The 21,781-nt window shown below is 47.4% G+C and overlaps 1 protein-coding gene across 1 annotated transcript; it reads left to right on the plus strand.

Annotated features, from left to right (window-relative positions):
* The first annotated feature begins 2,359 nt into the window (after positions 1–2,359).
* On the plus strand, positions 2,360–19,435 carry LOC310769307 (metal transporter CNNM4-like). Its single transcript, XM_083628323.1, has 7 exons — positions 2,360–3,982; positions 5,597–5,737; positions 9,147–9,275; positions 10,398–10,567; positions 13,214–13,313; positions 15,990–16,135; positions 17,875–19,435. The coding sequence occupies exons 1-7, from the start codon at positions 2,563–2,565 to the stop codon at positions 17,971–17,973; spliced, it is 2,205 nt and encodes a 734-aa protein (XP_083484449.1). The 5' UTR covers positions 2,360–2,562; the 3' UTR covers positions 17,974–19,435.
* The last annotated feature ends 2,346 nt before the right edge of the window (positions 19,436–21,781 follow it).

Consider the following 21,781-nt stretch of genomic DNA (forward strand, 5'->3'; position numbering starts at 1 on the left):
TTGTTGGGCTGTGTATGTGATAAAGGGGAGCCATACCAGAGTGAAGGTGTCGTCTTCTATTTGTCTCCGTGTCAGTTTAAGTCTATTGGTTAGCATTTCTAGTAAGGCTGTTTCTTGATAACAGTGTTCCATGTTTATTCCTGACAGGTCCCTGACAGGCTATGATGTTTCTGGCTGCTGAGAGTAGGTGGGTTATGAGCTCTTTATAGTATGAGTAGGCATTGTTATCTTGGAAGATGTTCAGTAGGGCCAGTTCTGGGGTGACTTCTAGTACCTGTTTAGCTATTTTGCTTATTTCTTGCATGATTGCCGTTTGACCTTTCCAAGTCATTTTCAAGGGCAGCCCCATATACAGTGGTACCTTGGGTTACATACGCTTCAGGTTACATGCGCTTCAGGTTACAGACTCAGCTAACCCAGAAATAGTACCTCAGGTTAAGTACTTTGCTTCAGGATGAGAACAGAAATCGTGCTCCGGCGGCGCGGCGGCAGCAGGAGGTCCCATTAGCTAAAGTGGTGCTTCAGGTTAAGAACAGTTTCAGGTTAAGTACAGACCTCCAGAACGAATTAAGTACTTAACCCGAGGTACCACTGTACAGTGCATTGCAATAACCCAGTCTGGGAATTACCAGTGCATGCAGTTGAATGGCCAAGTCATCTCCGTCCAAAAATGGTTGTTGTTGGTGAACTAGAAGGAGCTGGTAATAGGCACCCCCAGCGTGGCCATCGACACCACCTGGACCCCTCAAGTGACAATGTTTGATCTAGGTGTACCCACAAGATGTGAACCTGCTCCTTCCAGAGAAGTGCAACCCCAACCAGAGCAGGCCATCTTCCCACCTCCTGGACTTGAGAACTTGGAACATACCTGTAGAATACCTCAGTCTTTTCAAGAAGAAGAAGAAGAAGGTTTGGATTTGATATCCTGCTTTATCATTCCCCGAAGGAGTCTCAAAGCGGCTAACATTCTCCTTTCCCTTCCTCCCCCACAACAAACACTCTGTGAGGTGAGTGAGGCTGAGAGACTTCAGAGAAGCGTGACTAGCCCAAGGTCACCCAGCAGCTGCATGTGGAGGAGCGGAGACGCGAACCCGGTTCACCAGATTACGAGTCTACCACTCTTAACCACTACACCACACTGGCTCTCAGTTTCCATTTGTTGGCCCACATCCAGCCCATCACTGCTTCCAAGCACCTGCTTAGCATCTCAACTGCCTTTCCTGATTCAGATGGAACAGAGAGAAAGAGTTGGGTGTCAGTCATATGTTGGTGACCACTACTTGATTGCAGCTCCCAGCGGCTTCATATAGGTGTTAAACAGCATGGGGGACAAGCTGTGTAGCAACCACTCCCACCTGAATATTAGAATCATAGACTCATAGATACATTTGAGAGTGTATATCTTGAGAGCCAGACAGCAGCTAAGTGCAGGAACAAAACTGTGGGGTGAATATTTCAGCCCATAATAGTATTTCTGGATGCAGTAGGGTAACATGCCCTTTTTATGATAAATTGCACAGCATTACTCCATGAGGATGTTAATGTAACTCAAAAGACAGGATCAATCTCCTGAAAGATGCCCCACCTTCAACCACCACCATCTCCTGCACAAACTCAGATCTGTCCCAGGACCTTGGAATACAATGATACAAATGCATACTTGGGAGATAGAGAGATCAACCAACATAAGCTTTAGTAGACATTTCTCCCCCCTAGACTATGCATCCCCCCCCTTAACATGACATGCTTGCATTTTGGAACTGTTGGGAACGGTGGATTGTAACTAGTGTTGTGAGTTGACAGGAGACCACTGTTTCCCTCATGGAACTACAGTTCCCAGACTGATTTAACAAACAATTCCTCTGCCCAGGAAAGAAAGAAAAAAATAATACTAGTAGGGTGATAACTTTCTTTTTGACCAATATCTAATACAGGAGTTAGGAATCTTTTCCAGACTGAGGGCCATATTTTCTCCTGGGTAACCTTCTGGGGGCCACATGCCAGTGATGGGCAGGGCCAGAAACAAATGTGAGGGGAGCAATGTATATACTTCTTAATCTTACACACAGTAGGCTTATTTTACGCACCCTCATCTACTCCATTCAAGCAACCAAGAGGCATTATCAGAGTTCAAGGACACATTCCAGTCAGGAGGAAACACTCACAGAAGTGGCAAACTATGGTTGGTGAAGAGGGTGTGGCCTGGGAAGAGGAAATATGGCTGAGGAAAATGTGTAGCCTAGAGAATGACCTGAAGACCAGAGAGATCTGGGGGGGGGGGCAATTTCTCCCTCAGAGCAAGAACTGGCCATCTGTTTAGGGTGCTGACCTCTGACAGGACCTTCCCCTCTCCCCACACCATGGAAGAATATATCAAATATCTCCTTCAAGGGTGGAGTTATTTAAGCCACTAGGAAACAGTGTGGCATGCAAATGAGGTGAGTGTGTCTGCATATGAGATGGGTTTATGACATGTGCTTGTACAGCCCAGTGTGTGCACCTAGAGAGTATCTGGAGGGAGCTACCATATGGTGGTACTGATCAAAGGAGCTCTCAAGGGACATGTCCACAATGAACGGTTTGGGGAGTTGCCTGAGCTGGAGGGATGAGGATGCTGGACTGGTATTGCTGCTGCTAAGGTATCTCTTCTTTCTGCTGACGACGTTCCCTTTGCCAGCCACTGCTGGGAATGGGGTGTCTAGTAGAACAGTCATTTTAGGCATGAGGGTGGAGAACAGCACCAAACCAGGTACTACAGTCTTGGAAAATGGCATCATCCAAGTGGTGGAAGGAAGCACCATCCGGCTTCGGATCTTCGGCCAGGGCATCCACCGACCTACTTGCCAGATGTTATACTTTGCTGACTTACCTGATGTGTCAGATGCTAATGCTCATGGGGACCCCTGCATCAAGAAGAGCAGTGACATGCTGGTGAACCCATACTGCCACGAGGTACGGAACACCACTGCCCTGGTGGATGTGTCAGTCCAGATCCTGCGGAAGGAAATCGAGTTCAAGAACTATGTGCTGTGCTTGGAAGATCATTCGGGCAAGCCACGGTATTGGTTCAGCGACCGCGATTTGGTGATCCAAGTGATCGAGGGAGATAATTTCAAACTGCCTCTCTGGCTGAAGTTAGTCCTGGTGGTCATCCTGCTGGCGTTGTCAGGCATGTTTAGTGGTCTCAACCTGGGCCTGATGTCCCTGGACCCCATGGAGCTGCGCATCGTCCAGAACTGTGGCACACCCAAGGAGAAGAAGTATGCCACCATGATCGAGCCTGTTCGGCGGCACGGCAATTACCTGCTCTGTTCTTTGCTCCTCGGCAATGTCTTAGTCAACGCCTCCTTCACCATACTGTTTGACTCCATGGTTAGCGCAAGCCTTCTGGCTATAGTGGCCTCGACATTTGGCATTGTTCTCTTTGGGGAGATAATCCCCCAGGCCCTCTGCTGCCGCCATGGCTTGGAAGTGGGTGCCAAAACCATTGTCATCACCAAGTTTGTCATGCTGCTGACTTTCCCTCTCTCCTACCCTATGAGTAAAATACTGGACTATGTACTCGGTCAAGAAATGGGCCTTAGGTACAACCGAGAGAAGCTGATGGAGATGCTGAGGCTGACGGAGCCGTACATGGACCTGCTGAAGCAAGAGTTGAATATCATCCAAGGAGCACTGGAGCTGAGGACTAAGGCAGTGGAGCACGTCATGACCCCCCTGCATGATTGCTTCTTGCTCAACAGCAACGCCATCCTTGACTTCAACACCATGACGGAGATCATGGAGAGCGGCTACACACGCATCCCCATCTACGATAAGGAGAGGACGAATATAGTTGATATGCTGTATGTCAAGGATCTAGCCTTTGTGGACCCAGATGACTGCACCCCGCTGAAGACGATCACTAAATTTTACAACCATCCGGTGCATTTTGTTTGCCACAATACCAAACTGGATGCCGTGCTTGAAGAGTTCAAAAAAGGTAACAAGGTGGAGATCGAGTCAGCTTCAGCCTCCATTTAAAAGTTAACTTTTTGTTTCTCTTTTGGAGAAGGAGCAACTTTAAAATAGTGGTTACCTTTAGAACAGGCCAGAGGGGTTGGCCATCATCCAGAGAAAGTGATGGCATAGATTGGTTGGTGCCAACATTTTATGGATGACAGAAATGACCCTAGCATTTGAGGCCCAGTGTCTCCCCAGGCAGAACTCAGATGAATCACAAGAGGTGGGGTGAGTGAAGAGTTCAGCACCCCCTTATATAGCACCCTGTCAGGGGCAGCCCAACCTGTTTTGCCACCTGAGGTGAAACAGGAAAGTGCCACCCGCGTTGTCACAGTCTTGTAGGAGCCCCACAAGACCTCATGGAGCTCTCGCAGGGCCCTCGCAAGATCTTGCCATAACTCAGAAATCTCAGCCACTTCTCCTTATTTCTCTGCCGGTGGGGGCACCCATGGCAGCACCCCTTGGATTCTGCCACCTGAATCGGCTGCCTCACTCTGCCTCATGGGTGAGCTGGCCTGAGCACATGGCTCTGTCATCGCTCTTGGCCTCTGGGGATGACTGTCCTGTAACTTCTCCCACTCCATAGCCATAAGGATGTAAGAAGAGCCCTGCGAGATCAGGCCAAAGGCCCATCTTAGTCCAGCATCCTTTTCTCCCAATGGCCAACCACATGCTTATAGGTAGCCTGCAAGCAGGACCTGAATGCAACAGCCCTCTCTCCACTTGTCTTTCCCAGCAACTGGTGAATCCTATGCAGAAGCAGGTGACTGCAGAATCAGCTACAGGCACTTTAAGGATTGCAGGCAGCTTTCCTGAAGGAACAGGAGAAGGATCTCCTACAGCCTTCCCCAAACCTGCCAATCTCCAGGTGTTGTTTTTCTCTAACTCATAGCCAGAATAGGGATGCCAGGAGTTGTGGTCCAACAATATCTGGAGGGCACCAAATTGGGGAAGGCATATATACTATGACTCTTCTTTAAATGTAACAGTTGTCTTAGTTAAAGCAGAATGGAAGCGGGGGATCTACAGGATGAAAGAAAAAGGCATGTCGGAGGTGGGATTGCATTGAAAGCAGAAAAGTCCTGTGTCCAGTCCCTGACACATTCCATTTAAAAGGGTCAAATAGCAGAGATGTGGAATATTATTTCCCATCAGAGACTTCCCATCAGAGCCACTGCCAGGCAGAATAGGTTGGGCTAGATGAACAAATGGTCAGACCTATAGATAAGTTTGCTGAAGAGCTGTAAGGCACACCTTGAGAGACACAGGTTCCCCATCTCCATGAAAGAACATCTGTGGGTCAAAGCCAAGATTATATAATAATTTTATTTAATGGATATACCGGTAACTCTTTAAAAGTTTTTTGAAACTAACTTATATACATATTTGTTTTTAAAAACACCATCAGATGATGTCTTCGCCTCAGTGCATGGGTGTAGCCAGGATTTTTGTTGGGGGGGGGAGCAGGACTTTGTGATTAGTCAGTTAGTTAAGTACTTCTATTGTTTTACTTGATCTAGGGGGGCAGCTGCCCCCTGCTTCTCCTCTTGGCTATGCCCATGCCTCAGTGATATAACCAAAGTCTGCCCCACAGGTAAATCTCACCTGGCCATTGTCCAAAAGAAGAATGAGGTTGAACATGAAGATGAAGGTGAAGTGTTGGGTATCGTGACCCTGGAGGATGTCATTGAAGAGATAATCAAGTCAGAGATCCTGGACGAATCAGATCTCTACAGTTAGGTTCATTCCTAGTTGTTTTTCTACCTATGAAACAGCAGTGTGTGTGTGTGTGTGTGTGTGTGTGTGTGTGTGTGAAAGCGAGAGAGAGAGAGAGAGAGAGACAGAGACAGAGACAGAGACAGAGACAGACAGACAGAGACAGAGACAGAGACAGAGACAGAGACAGAGACAGAGACAGACAGACAGACTCACTGCGTTATATTTCCTCATCTTGGGTGTGGGTGGGGAAGCTATGGCCCTACAGGTATTGTTGGACTCTAACTTCCATTAGCCCCAGTTAGTATGGCCAATTTTTAGTGATGATGGGAGTCCTACAATATTTGGCAGGCCCTGTGTTTCTCACCTGTCTTCAGATGAAGGCTTAACACACACTGTGGCTGTGGCAGGTGCAACTGTATTTTGTTCCCACCAATGGTGACTTGGCTAGCCTATCTTGGACCAGTGCCATTTCTGCAGAAAACTCTCTGAGAAGAATCGTAGAAGGAAAAGATCATGATCGGCACTAGTTGTTTCCAACTGAATTCTGCTCATTTCGCTTGCAGTCTGCCTAGAATCAATAGTGTCATGAGGTGATTTAGGACTCTGGCCTTGGGTTTAGGGTTACTGAGATACTGTTGCAGGAGCTATAATTGCTCCAAGCTGCAATGTTATGAAGCACCAATAGGCAGAATTAAAATAAGGAAATTGTGGGCTGTCAAAACAAGGTGGTGCATAAGTCCAGGACCTCACTCAGCAGAAGCAAGTGAAGGAATACACATTTATCTGAGGAGCCCTCCTGAATAATCATTACCTAACTGCACCACTGCTTCTGAACTGCTCCCAATGGTGACTGGTGCCCATTGGGCCTGGTGGAGCGCAGGGCATTGCAAACAGAGCCGGGGAAAACAATAGGCGAAGCGAATAGTCTTTTCTATGGCAACAAACGTGGGTGGTGCTGTGGGTAAAACCTCAGTGCCTAGGACTTGCTGATCGTAAGGTCGGCGGTTCGAATCCCCGCGACAGGGTGAGCTCCCGTTGTTCGGTCCCAGCTCCTGCCGACCTAGCAGTTCGAAAGCACCCCAAAGTGCAAGTAGATAAATAGGGACCGCTCTCCAGCGGGAAGGTAAATGGTGTTTCAGTGTGCTGCGTTGGTTCACCAGATGCGGCTTAGTCACGCTGGCCACGTGACCCGGAAGCTGTCTTCGGACAAGCGCCGGCTCCCGGCCTCTTGAGCGAGATGAGCGCGCAACCCTAGAGCGGTCACGACTGGACCTGATGGTCAGGGGTACCTTTACCTTTACCTTTATGGCAACAAAACAGTTCCCCCAACCCATTTCACGGAAGGCAACACGGTGAGGCTCAGAGGCACTGCCCCACCTTGTCCTCTTGAGCAGTGGCGTAGCGTGGGGGTGCAGGGGGGGGCCGGCCGCACTGGGCGCAACATCTGGGGGTTAGGGTTAGGGGGCGCACATCCATGGGTTAGGGGGCGCAAATCCATGGGTTAGGGGGCGCAAATCCATGGGTTAGGGGGCGCAAATTACTTGCCTTGCCCCGGGTGCTGACAACCCACGCTACGCCACTGCTCTTGAGGGGCGCTCTCTAGTTGCTCCCCAGTCTTGCCTCATGGTTTGCCCTTCAGTCCTGGCATCTGGTTTGCTCCTCAACCTTGCTTCCTGATTTGTCCTCCAGTTCCAACCACCTTCTTGGTCCTGACTGCTGGCTTTGCCCCTGGACTCTGATCCCTTTGTGCAACTCCTAGTTCCTGGTTTGGGGCCCCCAGCTCATTAAACTGCAGACAGGTATGGAGCCCTGGCATTTATCCTTACCTAGCCCTCTGCGTTGCCAGGAAAAATGATAAGCTTTGAGAGATCCCAAGTACAATCCAGGTTGTGTGTTGCCGGTATTTTCAAAAAAGGCTAAACTCCATGGATATATCAACTCTGAACTTGATCTTGCCAGTTAAACACATTTATATTTATACAAACGTATTTCTTTGGTGTGCCCTGAAGGGACATGATGCAGCCAACATGCTCAAGCTAAGCAGATCTGGGGCTGCTCAGTGCCTTGACGAGGGACCACATGGGGAATCCTGTGGATGCCATTTTGGGTTCCATCATGGAAAATTTCAAGAAAAGCCTAACTTAGGGTATCCCTGCCACCAAAGGTGTGGTGGGTGGTGTTGCGGGGGGAGGAAAGGAGACACCTCAGTGGTGATACCGACTTTGATACTATTTCATTATCAAGCAAAGGTCTCAGCTGTTTTACCTCTGCTGATCACTCAGCCTGGGGAGACCCACCCAAGGACCATAAAGCTCACTGGGTGACTTTGGGCCAGTGACTATCTCTCTGCCTAGCCTACCTCGCAGGACTGATGTGAGGATGAAAGGTGTAAGGGGGGAACATCTGGATTTGTTAGCTGCCGTAAATGTACTTGTGAAGGCTGGAGTATAAAGTCATCCAAAAATGTAAAACAAAATAATATCATACTTCAAGCTTTTTGTATGACTTTGGAACTCCCTGCCTGTTGACATCAGGCAGGTGCCTTCATTTTGGCACCTGCTTAAAACATCTTTATTTAGGCAAAGCTACCCAGATACACAGAGAACTATCCAGAACCACAGAGCCTAGGGCTTGCCGATCAGAAGGTCGGCGGTTCGAATCCCTGTAACGGGGTGAGCTCCTGTTGCTCGGTTCCTGCTCCTGCCAACCTAGCAGTTCGAAAGCACAAAGTGCAAGTAGTTAAATAGGTACCGCTCCGGAGGCGCGCGCTGCTCTGGTTCGCCAGAAGCAGCTTAGTCATGCTGGCCACATGACCTGGAAGCTGTACGCCGGCTCCCTCGGCCAATAAAGCGAGATGAGCTCTGCAACCCCAGAGTCAGTCACGACTGGACCTAATGGTCAGGGGTCCCTTTACCTTTATCCAGATACATGGATGTTGATGTGTTTTAATTACCTTTTAAATATTTTCAGTTACATGTTTTGAACTGTTTTATTCACCATTTTAACACTTCTTGTAAACCACTTTTTATTATGAAGAAGTGGTATATACATTTTGTGTTTTAAAAATAAAATCCAAATGTATGTCAGTCACGGTAGAATCTAGCAATCTTTTCAACAAGGGCTAAAGGGGAAGCAAAATTGGTGTTGAGATGGGGGGTCACCCCCTCGGAAGGGGGGACAAGACAGGAAGCTCCCAAATTCCACATCACTGGTTTCTGAGCCATCTCGCAGACAGCTACCATGTGCTTTCAGATTTTCCTCAGTGATCATGAGGACTAGAAACGTATATGTTCTTGTAGATCCATATGCGACTGCAAGATTCTGTTCTCGCCATTTCCTTCCACTCTTACATTGCGTAGTGTGCCCATGGCTGCTTCTGTAACCACACAGTGTAGTGATTCCTTATTTGGTTTCCTCCCTTGCAGCCTACAATCGTACCAGAAGACGAGATGCCAGCCCAAGGAAGTGGGACTTCTCTGCCTTCAGGGGCAATGACACTGAGTTGAAGATCTCCCGTCAGCTACTCCTGGCTGCGCACCGCTTTCTCTCTACAGGTACGAGCCCTCAGGGACCACCTGGGCCACTGGAAAGGTGGAGAAGGCCATCTAGCCTGACCATGAAATCAGCTTGATAACTCCTTGCAGGGTTAGCCCTGCTGCGCAGCAGGATAAATTGGCCTGCTTCAGACAGCACCATGATGGGCAAGGTGGGCCTGGCCCTACCATTAGGCAGAGTGAGGGGGCTGCCTCGGGCGGCAGATGCTGGGAGCAGTGAGGTGCTTGAGGACAGAGCCGTGTGTGCCACACCATCTGCCCTGTACATCCTAAACTAGTATGAACATGAGTACATAAAAAGAGCCGTGCTGGATCAGGCCAAAGGCCCATTGCACCCAGCACTCTGTTCTCACAGTGGCCAAGCAGATGCCAATGGGAAGTCTGCCAGCAGGACATCGGTGCAGCTGCACTCTCCCCATTTGTGATTCCCAGCAACTGGAGTTCAGAATAGGAAAGGTCAAGAAAATTGATTCAGTTCACACTTAAAGCCAAACCTACCTGATTCACATTTTCTAAAGCAATACAAGAACTGAAACATAGCCATCCTAGAACATTCGTACTTCCTCAATGTCTGCAGCCCAGTTATCCAGCCATGTAATGTGCACAAAAATGCATTAATTGGAATCAAGTGCCATAAAAATGCATATATTAGTAACAGATGTAAAACAGCTAGTTATCATAAATAAAAGTACTGCAGAGGGGAAGAGAGGTAGGACATCAGCTTTGAATGCAAGGGGTCCCAGGTTCAGTCCCTGCCCCCAGCATCCTCAAGTAGGGCCAGGAATGTCCCGTCTGATCTGAAACTTAAAGCCAAACCTACCTGAGTCGCACACATGCATATTCAAACTCCTAGCTCTGTACACATACAGAGTATCTTCCCAATGAGCTGTGCTCCTGCTCAGTTCCTGTTCACTTCAGTGCAGCAGGCACAAAAGGATTTCCAGGCAGCTGACACCCATAATATGTGAGTGCCATCACTCTCCTACTCTGTTCCATCCGACGCCACCCGCCATCTGCCTCCAGCTGGCTAACTCGCTTTGCCTCACGGTGGCGTGGATCTGGGAAAGGATTTTGCTTCCAGGAAGCATCCTTTGATTCCTGTTCCCTCTCCTTGTCACGCAGAGGTCTTGCAATTTTGCCCGAGCCTCATCTCCGAGAAGTACCTGTTACGTCTCCTCAAGCATCCTGGTGTCATCTGTGAGCTGAAAATTGATGAGCATGACAAGGAATCTCCCGAATATAACTTGTATGAAAAGAATAAGCCGGCAGATTACTTCATTCTCATTTTACAGGTACTTCCTACTCTCTCCGCACAGCCAAGGAAGCACCAAGTGCATGACCTAACCTGTGGGCCATCAATGCGGCACTTTTGGTAGCCAAGGTGCCCACAGATGTCTTCCTGGTGCCTGCTGGGTCCCATCTCTGTGCTGAAAATTGAAAAAGGCCTTCTTTAGCCAAAGGGGGTGGGGTTTACAGCTAGGGAGCAAAGCACATGTGTGAGGCCCACAACAACTTCTATGGTTTGGCATAAGGGCCCATGGATGCAGAAGTACCCCATGCTTAGGCTATAGTCATGTATCCAGACAAGACGACTCTCATGGTCCCTTCCAACTGTAGTTCCATGATTCTGTGACCCTGCTAGTGACACACCAATTGGAACAGAGCCCACCTTAAAAGTCTTATCACTGGTGGCACTCCATGTGGCATGTCAGTACCAACTGCGTGTCCTACGGCAACTGTGTACAGCATCTTCAGGCCAATGCTGCAGAACACAAAAGGGGGAGGGACCCATGAGGTCATCTGGATCAACCCCCTTGTGTAGGAGGAAATGTGCTCACCATCATCCCTAATGGGGCATGACACACTACAGGATATATAACTACACACCAGCATACATGTATATATATGCAGGCATACATAATACAATAGGAAGGCCACTGCTGGACATCTAGTCCAACCAAGCAAGCTGGAAAACCAGTATACACACAAACATACACGCATGCATCCAAATTAATTCTATTAGTAATCCTGTGTAGGGTAATAATTGGTGCCATAACAGGAATATGCAGCTGCCCCATACAGGGATTGGACCTGCCACCTTTGGCAGTTTGTAAGAGGCACTGAGCACAAACCCTCCATTGTAGATGCCAAGCGATAAACCAGGCATCTACTGCGAACGTGCTTGTGCAGATCACATGGCGCCGACCATGTGGCCAAAAACAAAATGGCGCCGACCATGTGATCACAGCAACATGGCGCCGTCAATGCATCAGGGACAAAATTAACACCAGCCATGTGAAATAAACTGGTGCTGAACTTGTGTCCCCAAGGGGGGGTTAGCCTGGATGCAGCCCCTCCTCTCCCCCTCCCCCCAAGGAGGCCGCTGCCTGCGGACCCAGCAATCCGCCCATCAGCGCCAGAATAAAGGAAGCCCAGCATTGAGGAGGAGGCGACAACAGGCACCACGACATTGAGACCTGGGCCATGTTACCTTAAGAGTAAAGGTGGGTCCAACTGTGGTGGTGGCCCAAAGGGCCCCTGTAAATCCTTGAGTGTGCTTCTAATAGAAAAGTTATGGTAACCTGTTATGTACTTTATGAAACTGATGATTTTGCAAATTGCCACTGCTCCCCCCCAATTGGGGCAGGAATACAGCTAATACAGTCATACCTCGGGTTAAATTTGCTTCAAGTTGAGCGCGTTCAAGTTGCGCTCCGCAGCAACCCGGAAGTAAGGGAGTGTGTTACTTCCGGGTTTCACCGCTTGCGCATGCGCAGACGCTCAAAATGACGTCACGCACAGAAGTGGTGAAAAGGGGCTCCGGAACGGATCCCGTTCGTTTCTAGAGGTACCTATGTATCTATGTGAATCACAAAGATACAGCTCAAAGCTAGAACATAAGTTGCTACATGGTGCAAATGGCTACACGTAACATAGGTTCCCAACACGCACACTAACACAATGTAACAGAACATGGTGGGAATCAGAACTTAATCAGCAGAAATTGCCAGTGCTTATTGCACATGTGTATTAAACATGAAATGAGGTAATGATGTATATGATTGGTGGAGACTGAAGTGCTTTGTTTGAAATTTTATAAATACCACCGCCTGGACCACCAGGCGGGGTTGCAGTTTTGTGGAACAATCCGACTGTGACCTATTGCTTTGCAGTAAACAAGACTGGACTCCTAACTCCTCACGTTTCTGAGTTTTATTGGTGTAAACTCAGGAGATAAGCTATTTTCTGGCTTATAACAAAACAACGACCTTCCTCGCTGATGCTCTGACCAGAATGGCTGACCAGCATTGACTGCAGCTTCCTTTTCTGGTCCCCAGCTCTGGCCTCAGGGCCGCAGCCAATTGGCTGATGGTGCCGGTTACATGGATAATAATGATTATAAATAAAATTCATTTAAAAAAAGATTGATGGGAGTCAAAGTCCAGCAACATCTAGAGGGCCACAGGTTCCCCATACCTGCAGTAGTGTAAGTAAATAATAATAATAATAATAAATTATTGCAGAATCATAGAATTTTAGAGTTGGAAGGGACCATAAGAGTCATCTAGTCCAACCCCCTGCAGTGCAGGAATATTTTGCCCAATATGGATCTTGAACCCATGACCATGAGATCAAGAGTCTCATGCTCTGCCCACTGAGCTGTCCTGCACAACAGAGTGATAGCAGCTGGTCCCTACTTAGAATCAAGGAGCTGGCCTTCTTTCTGGGCCTATCCTACGCATGCCAAAGCTACCAAGCCCGTTGTTTGAGAGATATGAATAATGCTTGTCTGCAATGCTTTCTTTTATTGGGTTTCTTGGGAGTTACTTCTGCTTGCCATGGGATGGAATGCTGTGAGATTCCAGATTGGGTGCTACAGGTTGACCCTTGTCTGACAAATCAAGTTTAAAGGTCCTAATATTGCCTCTCTGTTCCAGGGAAAGGTGGAGGTTGAAGCGTGCAAGGAAAACATGAAGTTTGAGAATGGACCCTTCTCCTACTATGGAGTCATGGCCTTGGGTACACCCATCCAAGGAGGTAATCTGCATTCCTTCTCCTCCCACTGTCAGAAACTCTCCCCACTTGATAGTTTAGGCCAGGGGTCAGCAAGCTTTTTCGGCAGGGGGCCGGTCCACTGTCCCTCAGACCTTGTGGGAGGCCAAACTATATTTTGGAAAAAAATACGAACGAATTCCTATGCCCCACAAATAACCCATAGATGCATTTTAAATAAAAGCACACATTCTACTCATGTAAAAACACCAGGCAGGCCCTACAAATAACCCAGAGATGCATTTTAAACAAAAGGACACATTTTACTCATGTAAAAACACGCTGATTCCTGGACCTTCCGCAGGCCGGATTTAGAAGGCAATTGGGCTGGATCTGGCCCCTGGGCCTTAGTTTGCCTACCCATGGTTTAGGCTGTAATCCTAACCACATCTGCTCAGAAGCAAGTCCTACTGAATTTGATAGGGCTTACTACCAGGTAGGGAGATAAGAATACATCATTTCCCATTATGTCTTCTATTTGTCTCATGCATCACTGTTTCCATTCCACAGCAGTTAATTCTCCACTAAAAAGTGCATCACTTGCCTTTCTGCTGCAGCAAAATTACATAAATTACGTTGCTATTACATTATTCCACCCCATTTATCTCAAGTCAAAGGAAACACAATGCAGATGGCAGGAAAAAATGATAAGTATCCATGATTTGCAGACTGAAAGAAACACAAGCACATCCCAGGTTCAGTTGGTAGAGCATAGATGGGTTTTCTGTGGGAAAAGCAGCAGGGCAAAGGCAAAACCACTCTCACCCATGCCTAGAAAATGTGAGACAAGCAGAAAACCTCTTGGATCCATGCTTTCCAGGCACAGGACAAGCGGAAGTATGGGTGAGCCCTATGAGCATTTGGTCTGATTTGTTTGCGGAACAGTTTACAACAAGGAACATGCATCCTAGTTTTCTCGTGGGCAGGGGCAGAGGAAGGGGTGGGGGGGATCACACCAGGTGTCACCACTGGGGGGGGGGACAAAATGCAGCGTGCCCTGAGCCACGGAGCATGCCCGAGCCATGCGTCTTTCCTGGGAGTGACGCGGTGGCTTGGGCACCTGCAGGCTCTGCGCTGCCCCAAACAGTCCGCCCACCGCCTCCCCCCCAGCTGTAGAGTGGCTGAAGGAGAAGAGGCAGGCAGACTCCTTGGAGGCCCCACGGAGTGTCCTGCCCCACCTGGCCCTGACCCGCGGGCATGTGGCCCTGCCCCTGGCTCTGTCCCTGGGCACAGGGCACACACGCTGCCCCAGGTGCCTGATCGACTTGCTCCACCACTGCTCATGGGTTTTTTTTATAATATTTCCATTAATCAATGGCACCAGGTTGCCCCTGAGACTGAGGGGGCCCGGCATGTGATGCATGCAAAATGTCACATTGTCTGGAGGCCAAGCATTTTGGAGGAGCTTATGGCGACCCACACATGCAATGTGCACCGGCCTCCTTCAACAAATATTGATGGGGCTGAAGATACCTCGGACCCCTAGAGTTGGCACACCTGTCGTTAACCATTCAGTCAGGCTGCAAAATGTCAGGTTTGTTTTTAAAGTGGATTTGTTGTGCCAGAACAACAGAGCATATTTGGTGGTGATGGAATTGAAAAATAAATTGTGTGTGTGTGTGCAAAGCGGATGAGGCAGCAATTAGTCATCTGTCCCTGTGCATTTTTGGAGGCTGGACAATTGTGTATTTGGTTTGCACCATAGTCTGGTGCCATCTAGTGGTTTAATCACAGCGATTCATCCATCCCCAGTACAACATTCAGGGAAGGGCCCTTGAGTTTCCCTGAGGGTGCCAGACCTTCTTGCGGCTGTTTCCCAGACAATACAACTCCCTCTGGCTCATCATATCTGCTCTCTCTCTCCCTCTTGGTTAAAAGAGTCCTATAAGCAAGTAGTGCTCAGGCATAGGCATGAAAAGTCTAGCACAATGTTGCTTTAACCAAGCAAGCAGGCAAAGCAACCCCCCCAATACTTGCTGCCATCCCCTGTTCCCCAGATCTGCTATTCTCAGTGACCAGCACTCTAGGCAGCCGCCTAGAGTGACAAACCTAGAGACAAACCTGACTGACTGTTGTGGGAGAGGGCTGACAGCTGGGAGAAGGAAATGGAATACAGCGGCATATTGAATAGCAGCACTTCACAAGGCAACATTTTGTTGCAGGTTCCAGATCTATATCCTTCCATCCGTGGCTTCTAGTTCCCCAAGTTCTTTCAGGGGCCTCTTTACAGGGATTGTGTCCTTGGCAAGGAGAGACTCTGAAACACAACAGATGTGGGACACATGCGCATAATCAATGCTAGCCTCAAAGCAGAACCATTCCCCGCCACCCAAAAAACAACAGCACACCCTTGCTGTTCCCAGAGGCTGCTTCTTGCAGATTGGAACTGTTTATGTCTGTGTCCAGTTCAATGTTCCCTCTTGTTCCCTTTCTCTTGGATACACTTTCCTAGGCAGGACCCTGGTCTGAGCCCCTCCCCTGCTACATAAATGTGACTTGCATTTCTAGCTTCCTTCGGTTGGTGGAAACATGGCTGAAGGCGGTTCAGCAAAAGTAGATGGAGCTTGGGGGGGTTGGCGGGCCAAGGGAAGAAGCCGGGGAAAAGACCGAGGGGAGCAGGCTGGAGCGTACAATTCTCGCCTCACTTTTTCCCATGTGCAGGTATGGAAATCATAGGCTCCCAGATTCGCATGAGCAATATGCAATGCTTTAGCATCACCAGCAGCAACCAGGTCCTCCCCAGCAGCAGCCTACAGTACATGGCAGACTACACTGTCCGTGCTCTCACTGACCTCCTGTACATCAAGGTGAGGCCTCGACGGATTTGTTTGACCCCCAAAAAGGAGATTCTGGGTGAGGTGAAGGGTGATACTTTCCTAATAGATGCCGGTATATTCATTCATCTATAACAAGGATGGGGAAACTTTAGCACCCCAGATGTTGCTTTGACAACTCTCATCAGCTCTAGCAAGCAAGTGGTCGGGGAAGATGGAAGTTGTAGTTCGGCAGCATCTGAAGGGCCCACCTCTGATCTAGAAAATTCCAAAGCTGCCCTCAGTTGAGAAGACAGCTTCAGCTGGATTCACAGCCATTTCCTTTTCTCAGGGGCAAATGGAATGTAATGGCAGCAGACCTGTGTGAAGACATGGGTCTCCCAGGACATTCCTCTAAGGCAATGGGATGCAAGGGGCATGACTAAAGCACTTCTATGTAGGTCTGCTCAGACATAAGTTCCTCTGAGTTCAATGGGACTTCTTCCCGGGTAAGCATGCATAGGACTGTGGCTTTGCATTCACTTTTTGCAGGGTCATAGCCCCACCAGTGAATATTTTTGTGTACTAGGTGGAGGTCAAAGGTGTGGTTTAGCATTTGGCGCTCAGGCCCAACCTTTGCTTTGTAACTAGCCATGCTGCTCAGGGCAGCCATTTGCTGTTGGCACCTGTGGCCATGTCTCAGATTTCCAAACGTGCCCCTGGTCACCAACGGTTCCCAACCCCTCATAGCTCATTCTCGAAACGGTCTGTTGAGGCAGGAGAGGAATGCCCTCAGGTTATAGGAACTTGAGAATGTGGTCGCATCTCTCATTATTTTTAAAGTATTCCACTGCCCATCTAGGCTTCACAGAATTGTGGGTGGTCTCCCTTCTCCCAGAGGCGGAGCTAGCTGCTCCAGCACCTGGAGCAGCGCACATGCTGTGTCTGGGGGGGGGGCAGCGCTGTGATGTCACACCCCTTCACGGATGACACCTGGGTCAGGCTGCACCCCCTGCAGCCCCCTTCCTCTGCCACTGCCTCCTCCCACTTGGGCAATTGATTTGACCATCCTGATAAGGCATCTCTTTAGACACCTATTTGCAGGTGGGTGCAAACTTGATGTTTGCTACTTCTGACTTCTTTGTAGCTTATTCTTTGGCTGCCTGCAGTTCTGTGGGAGAAGGGGCTGAGCTGCCACCTTAGCAGCCCCCACCACACCATGTCTGGCCAGACTACCTGTGTTTATATAAGGCAGGAGTGAGGAATCTCTTTCAGTCGGAGGGCCTCAATCCCTTCTAGGCAACTTTATTGGAACCACATGCCAGTGATGGGCAGAGCAACGAATGTGAATGTTTACCTTTTATACACCAGGCTGGTTTTTACTCACCCTCTCTCTCACACACCTCTGTTTCCTCCATCCAGGCAAGAGAGAACCACGATCAGAGTTCAATAATACATCCTAGACAGACAAAAACACTCAGCCTGCACTTTCCTTGTGTGTTTTTACCTGGCTGGAATGCGTGCGTAGGCCTGGGGGAGAATCCTGAGGCCAGATAGTGAGGGCTTGGAGGGTAGCATTGCATAGTCCTCAGTGGTCCTGGGGAAAACAAAGCATCCTGGTATTTTGCTCGAGAGCATGGTGGCCATTGCAAATCTCCTGTGTTGGGTGGCTTAGCAAATTAAATAAATTGTAATAATAATAGATAGATGAGGTCTGGTTGTGCATGCTGGATGCTGGCAGTATGTTTCTGGAGTAATTGCTTTCTCTCTCTCTCCCTTTCTCTCCAAAACAGATCACACGGAATCAGTATCAGAACTGTCTTATGGCCTCACTGGCGGAAGTCAACGCAGCTGCAAGTGTCATCCCACAGGCTGAGACTTCTGCTGACTAGAGTCAGTGCTCCAAAGTGTACCCCAGGCTTGAATTGTCTAGAGTCAGTGCTCCGAAGTGTACCCCAGGCTTGAATTGAATTTAACTGAATTGAATGAATCTTTATTTGCGTCAGCCATCGGCCATAGCAATCTTTCTTTCTCTTTCTTTGGCGATCACTCGTAGCCAAGTAAGATCGTCTTCCATAAACACGGTTTCAACAATGAGTCCGTAAGTGACTGTGGAGGCCAATTCTGGATCCACACATCTTTCCACAGTGGGGACATTGGTTTCTGGGTGGGAGTTGATCACGGTTGGATTTGCCAAGCGTGCCTTCCTCTTAGCATGTTTCTCCCTTGCGTCCTGAGTTTGAGTGTCTTCAAAGCCCATGACACCTTTGGTAAAGGCTGTTCTCCAATTGGAGCGTTTGCAGGCAAGTGTTTCCCAATTGTTGGTGTTTATACTACATTTTTAAAGATTTGCCTTGATACAGTCATTAAACCTCTTTTGCTGACCACTAGCATTACGCTTTCCATTTTTAAGAGTAGTTGCTTTGGAAGACCGATAATTAGGCACCCGCACAACATGATCAGTCCAACAAAGTTGATGTTGAAGAATCATTGCTTCAACACTGGTGATCTTTGCTTCTTGCAGTACACTGGTATTAGTACACCTGTTTCTCAAGTGATGTGTACAATTTTTCAGAGACACCGTAGATGGAATCTTTTGAGGAGCTGGAAATGGCATTTATAAATAGTCCATGTTTCACAAGCATACAGTAAGGTTGGTAGTGCAATAGCTTTGTAAACAAGCATTTTGGTTTCCCTGCGAATGTCCCGGTCCTCAAACACTTTGCACTTCTATTGGGAGAAAGCCTCACTCACAGAGCTCAGGCAATGCTGGATTTTGGCATCAATGGCGGCCCTTGTGGAAAGATAACTGCCCAGGTAGGAGAAGTGATTGACATTTTCCAACATTACACCCTTGAATTGGATTTGTGGTGCTGCAGAGGGGTTATTTTGTACCTGTTGGTGCAGCACTTTGGTTTTTTGGATGTTGAGCGATAGGCCAAGCTTTTCATAAGCTTCTGCAAAGATATTTAGGATAGTTTGGAGGTAATCCTGTGAGCGTGCACACACTATGTTGTCATCAGCATACTGAAGCTCTATGATGGAAGTTAAGGTAACCTTATTTTTGCTTTCAGCCTGCTCAGATTGAAGAGCTTTCCATCTGTTTGATATATGATTTCTACTCTGGTGGGGAGTTTCCCTTCGACAAAGTGTAGGATCATGGCAATGAAAATAATGAATTGAGTTGGGGCAATAACACAACCCTGTTTAACACCTGATCCCAGTGGTTCACTTTGAGAGCCATTGTTACCTGTGATTGTTGCTGTCATATTATCATGGAGGAGCCGAATGATGTTCACAAATTTCTCTGGGCAACCAATTTTCAGAAGGACAGTCCACAGGGGATTACGATTTACAGTGTCAAAAGCCTTAGTTCGGTCAATAAATGCCATATATAGGGGTTGGTTTTGCTCTCTGCATTTTTCTTTAATTGAATTCATCTTTATTTGCGTCAGCCATCGGCCATAGCAATACAACAACAATATGATATACAAAGAATAAAAATAAAAAGTCAATTATATAAAATACATTTTAGGGTTTTGATTCAATAGTCAAATAGTGGATCTTATTCCAATTGCCCCAGCTAAAAAACCTTGCAACCTTTGCTGTCACCTGCTCATTTTGATCAATCTCATTACATTCAAACTGTTAGAGTCTTCAGGGAAGCTTCAGTCTGTGACCTCCTCACTGGGAAAGTCTGTGACCCTACAGATAAGAACCAAAAAACCTTATGTTCCAAATGTTGTAAACCTGTCAGCCCTGCCAGAAACCAAGAGCCAAACATAGAACGCTTTAATCTGAGGGGGCAATCAGGTGACTTTAAATCAACAACTCTGACACATCATCCTGGTGCACCCCAGGCTTTACTCAGTTCCTTCCTAAACAAGGACAAGAAGGGACACGGGTGCCAAAAGTGAGGACAGTTGTGTGTCAGTCCAGCAGGCCATGTGGAGCTAAGCCCAGATGAGATGCCTGCTACCCCACCATCAGTGTGAACCTCCCAGCTTGTCACTTTCTGGTACTTTATTTCTCTGAGATAGTTTACAATACAGTGGTACCTTGGTTTACAACCATAATCCGTTCTGCAGGTCCGTTTGTAAACCCAAACAGGTTGTAACCCAAGGCGTGCTTTCGCCAATGGGGCCTCCAAAATTTTTTGTTCGTAATCCCCCCCCAAAATGGGTTGTAATCCAAAAAACGTTTGCAAACCGGGACATGCACTTCCGGGTTTGACATGTTTGTAATCCAAAACGTATGCAAACCAGACTGTTTGCAAACCAAGGTACCACTGTAAAAGCACCTCAAGGTGAGAAACAAAAAAAAGGAGGGACCTATGGACTGTTGCCTTGCCTGCCAGCCTTTCTATCCACTCTGTTTCTCTCCTTTTTTTGCTGCTGATTGTCCTCCTGTGAATTGCTATTATTAGCAATTATCTGTCGGGGAAAAAGCTCCCACTGGAGCCAATGGAAGTCTCTTCTTCCTCCTTTCTAATAGCAGCATAGCACAGGGATGAGCGAATCTGTCAATTTCGGTTTCCATCTGTTCCTCATTTTTCCAGTTTTAAGTTGAGTTCACCACATTTCTGCACCAGTTTTTTGTTTTAGGTCTTTATGAACATTCATCAGCATTGTAGTGTGAATTTCTTCTGATATACCTATCTTTGTGTGCAAATTTGCCTAATGTATACATTTTTGAGGACATATTTTCCCTGAATATAATGCATTTTTGTACGTTATTTTCTCTATTTAAATGCAGTTTACCCTGGTAGATGCATTTTTGTACATATTATTTGGCTGGAAAACTGTGTTACAAAAATCAGACAAGTGCAATTTCACTTATGCTTGTGTATTGTTTCAGAAAGCATAAATTAGGTACATTCACCATTAAATGTGAACTGAAAAAAAAATTGTCCGCCATCCCTAGCATGGAGAGGAAGAATTTGAATCAGGACTGTTGCTGGGAGGGGGAGGGTTAATCCTCTTGTCCTTGTTCAGCAAAGAGCCACCCTTCCTCTTCTCTTTCTTTATAAACTTGATGTAATGATGTGTTTCGTTTCTTGTCTATTTGACCCATGGCTATCCTGGCTGGGCACCATAAGCAAATACTCATAACTACTTATTTTATTTAACAGGGTTTATATGCTGCTTAAATCACCAAAAACATCCAAGTGTCTTGCATAAAACAAATGATTTTTTTCATTAAAATTACAAATAAAACCAAACATTAAAAACAAGTTGACCAAAATGTATCAAAATATAATTAAACAATGTTTATTATTTATTATTTATATTTTTATCTCACCCTTCCTCCCAGGGTCCCAGGACAGGATACAACATTAAAACACAATATTTTTAAATAAACGAAAATGAAAAAGGCACTCTGCACATGTTTGAGCGAGCCCTAGTCCTCATGACAGTCCTCAAATATTCTAGAGTTCAGCTGAGTGTTGGCACTGGAAACAGGTTCCAAGAAGACTAAGTTCTGACGAAGCCTGACTCTAATAATTAATCCCTCTTGTAGGCAGTTTGTGTGTGAGGCTTTGAGGAATTAAGGGAAGGGTTGTCTTCCTGGCCCCACCCAACACCTCCACCTTCCACTTTAAAGCGGAGTTGCCACTTATTTTACGGATCCTTCTCCTGCACTTTCATGGCAGTCTGAGATGGAAATGATTTTCCTAGTATGAAACATATTTTCCAACCC

Source organism: Podarcis filfolensis (assembly GCF_964270895.1).
Source record: "Podarcis filfolensis genome assembly, chromosome: 8".
NCBI classification, from domain to species: Eukaryota; Metazoa; Chordata; class Lepidosauria; order Squamata; family Lacertidae; genus Podarcis; species Podarcis filfolensis.